Raw genomic sequence first — 3059 nt, 5'->3', positions numbered from 1 at the left:
ATCATTTATGAGGCTTATAAATACCAGCCCCCACAAACATTCAATGTTGCACACTTAATTACAAACCAGAATTTTTTCAAAAGATCAAATGTTTACCCAAAAGTTAGCACTAACTACCCATGATTAGCCCATATTTACCCAAAAAATTCCCCTAAACTAAAATTAGTGTTGCACATCTTCAATCTTCATCATCTTCATCACCTAGCAACCTTCATTATCTACATATTCACCTAGGGAAACTTCATCTCCAAAATAAAAAAAAAAAACAACAGCCAACCCTATATCATCAATCTCAATCCGAGGAAAAAAAAATCAGACACAAGGCATGGCAGAATTTATTGAAGCTCTGTTCTATGATGTTGACCAAATACTAACAGAGGAAACAATGGTAGAAATCTACTATGATCAACAAGAAGAAATGCAAGATGAAGACTTAGAACAATATGAAACAGAAAATGAAAACATGCAAGAAGAAGAAGAAGAAAATGGGCAGCAATGCACACAAGATGTTCACATTGCACATGAAGAGGATGAAGACAATGACATGTAAGCATTCAATGAAGTTGGGAATCAACAAACACAAAGGAAGCAACTCACTTTACAAAAGAAAAGGGAAATTGTTGATGCAATGTTGGTGAAAATGCAAGATGGGAACTTACCAAGGGGTCACAAGAAGATTTTATCAGTTCAATTCAATGTTCACAAATCAATAATCACTAGAATATTCACTGACTTTAAAAAACAGATGGCATAGGGAATTTAATTGATGTCAGGAAGAGTATGGCAAAACAGGTCCAAAGCCAAGGGAATTTTCAGATGAATTCCTACAGTCAGTCCCTCTGCATTTAAGGCAAACAGAAAGAAGTTATGTAGCTGTCTTGAAAATTTCTCATGTCACTCTTCATAATTTGAAGAAAAAGGGAAGGCTGAGAACACACATAAGCAGTAACAAGCCAACACTGACATTAGACCACAAGGTAGCTAGAATAAAATGGGTTCTGTCACATATAAACCCACTTACATCAAATGAGGACCCCACTTTTGTTGACATGAACCATGTCATACACATAAATGAGAAATGGTTCTATCTCAATTCTGATAAGAGGAGATTTTATCTCCTACCTAAAGAGGAAGATCCCTACAGGACACAACAGTCAAGAAGATTCAAGTTTAAGCCATTGTATGACAGAAATGGGGAACTACTCCATGATGGGAAGTATGGAATATTCCCATTCACTGTCAATGAGAGAGCTAAGAAGTCAAGCAAAAATAGAGCAGCAAGCACATGGGAAACAAAGACACTCCAGAATGTCAACAGAGAGGTGATTAGGGAGATGTTACCGACAAAGGTCATACCAACAATTGTGTCTAAATAGCCTGAAAGTCTTCCAAAAAATGTTGTCATTCAATGGGATAATGCAAGGCCTCGTCAAGTTCCCAGAGATGAGGAGTTCATTGCAGCAACAACAGCAAATGGGTTCAACATTTAAATTGTATTCCAGCCAGCACAGTCACCTGATTTGAATGTGTTGGACTTAGGCTTGTTTAGGTCAATTCAGTCTTTGCAATATCTGTCTTTTCCTTGCAATCTAGATGAGCTAGTTGAGAAAGTCATTGAGTCTTATGACACATTCAACCCTAAAGTCAACAAGTACATATGGGTGACTTTGCAAAGATGTATGATAAAAATTCTCAAGGGACAAGGTTGGAACAAGTACAAAATACCCCATATGAACAAAAATAAACTTGAAAATCTTGGCATTCTACCAGATCAAGTTAAGGTGAAGAAGGAAATTGTGATGGAGGCTGTGGAGTACCTGAACACTATGTTTAGACCAGCAAATCAAGGCAATCAAGATGCAGCAGAAGATATGGAGGTAGATGCAGACTAGGGGACTCATCAGAATGAAAAACAAGACAAGAGCAACATGGAGTGCCACACATAACCACTTAGGTCTTTTATTTATTTATTTTTTTTAAACTCTGTGTGAATGAATAGGTGGTTAGGTGTATTTTGTTTATTAGGATGATCCAAACATCTAAGGCAGTCATATGTAACTTCTTTTGATCATGTTTTGGTCCATATGTAACTACATTTTGATTGGAATGAAAATAAAAATGTTTTTTGTTATGTGGCCAATAAATCCATTAGAAGAGTGTGTATGATTGTTGAATACAACTCTTCAACTTAAGGTTACCTCAACAACAATCTCAATACAGAAATTGTTGGAGCAAAACTCTTGTTTAAAGTGAAATTCAATGGAGTCCCTTCTTCATTTGGAATAGAAAACACAACTTAAGTGAATGGAATGGGGGACTCACTACTTGAGTGTATCATAACACAAAAAAGTGGGACTCTTTTATGAAAAAATTCAACAGCATAAAGGGACTGACAATGTTCGCTATACAAATGAGCATTGAGAATAGTCTAAGCTGCAAGAAGCACAACCTCACAAAACCAAGCACACAATAGCCTCACCATTCATCAACCAAAATCCCCTAGGTACCATTAGTCATTATTCCAACACCAAACCAACAACGCAAGTCAATGACTCCAAAAGATGCAGCATGAAGCAACAATAATGTCCAACAATAACCAATAACAATTTCAACCAATAACCAACAATAACCAACAATAGTCTCAAACATTAACCAACCGCAAATGTCCAACATAAACCAACAACAATTTCTAACAATAGCCAAAAGTCAATCCAACAATAACTAACAATAATTTTCAATAATGTCCAACAATAACCAACAACAATTTCCAACAACAATCAGAATTAGAAAGCCAAATCCAACAACCCACCATAATCAGGAAGATAACAAACAACCAGAATAAGGAAGTAAATCAAGCCAACATAATCAGGAAGCCAACAATAATTCCCAAAAATCACTTCCAATAAAGCACAAAGGCAACAACAATCATGATAAATAATCAAAGGAGAGAGACTCATAATCAATAGAACATAGAGCAAACAACACCAGCAGGGAAGCAAAGCAGATATAGCCCAGCAATAAACAAGAATCAACATAAAAAAACGAAGGACAGGGACTCA

General features: G+C 36.2%; 1 protein-coding gene across 1 annotated transcript; it reads left to right on the top strand.

The window, feature by feature from the left end:
• Positions 1 to 325: 325 nt before the first annotated feature.
• Positions 326 to 1892, top strand: LOC110685409. The gene is made up of 3 exons (XM_021861940.1): positions 326 to 546; positions 851 to 1349; positions 1503 to 1892. Exons 1-3 carry the CDS (start codon positions 326 to 328, stop codon positions 1890 to 1892), a joined length of 1110 nt encoding a protein of 369 aa, XP_021717632.1.
• The last annotated feature ends 1167 nt before the right edge of the window (positions 1893 to 3059 follow it).

This window comes from Chenopodium quinoa, unplaced genomic scaffold (assembly GCF_001683475.1).
Source record: "Chenopodium quinoa cultivar QQ74 unplaced genomic scaffold, ASM168347v1, whole genome shotgun sequence".
Taxonomy (NCBI): Eukaryota; Viridiplantae; Streptophyta; class Magnoliopsida; order Caryophyllales; family Amaranthaceae; genus Chenopodium; species Chenopodium quinoa.
The sequence above is the reverse complement of the archived record's forward strand: the minus strand, read 5'-3'. Positions and strand labels throughout refer to the sequence as shown.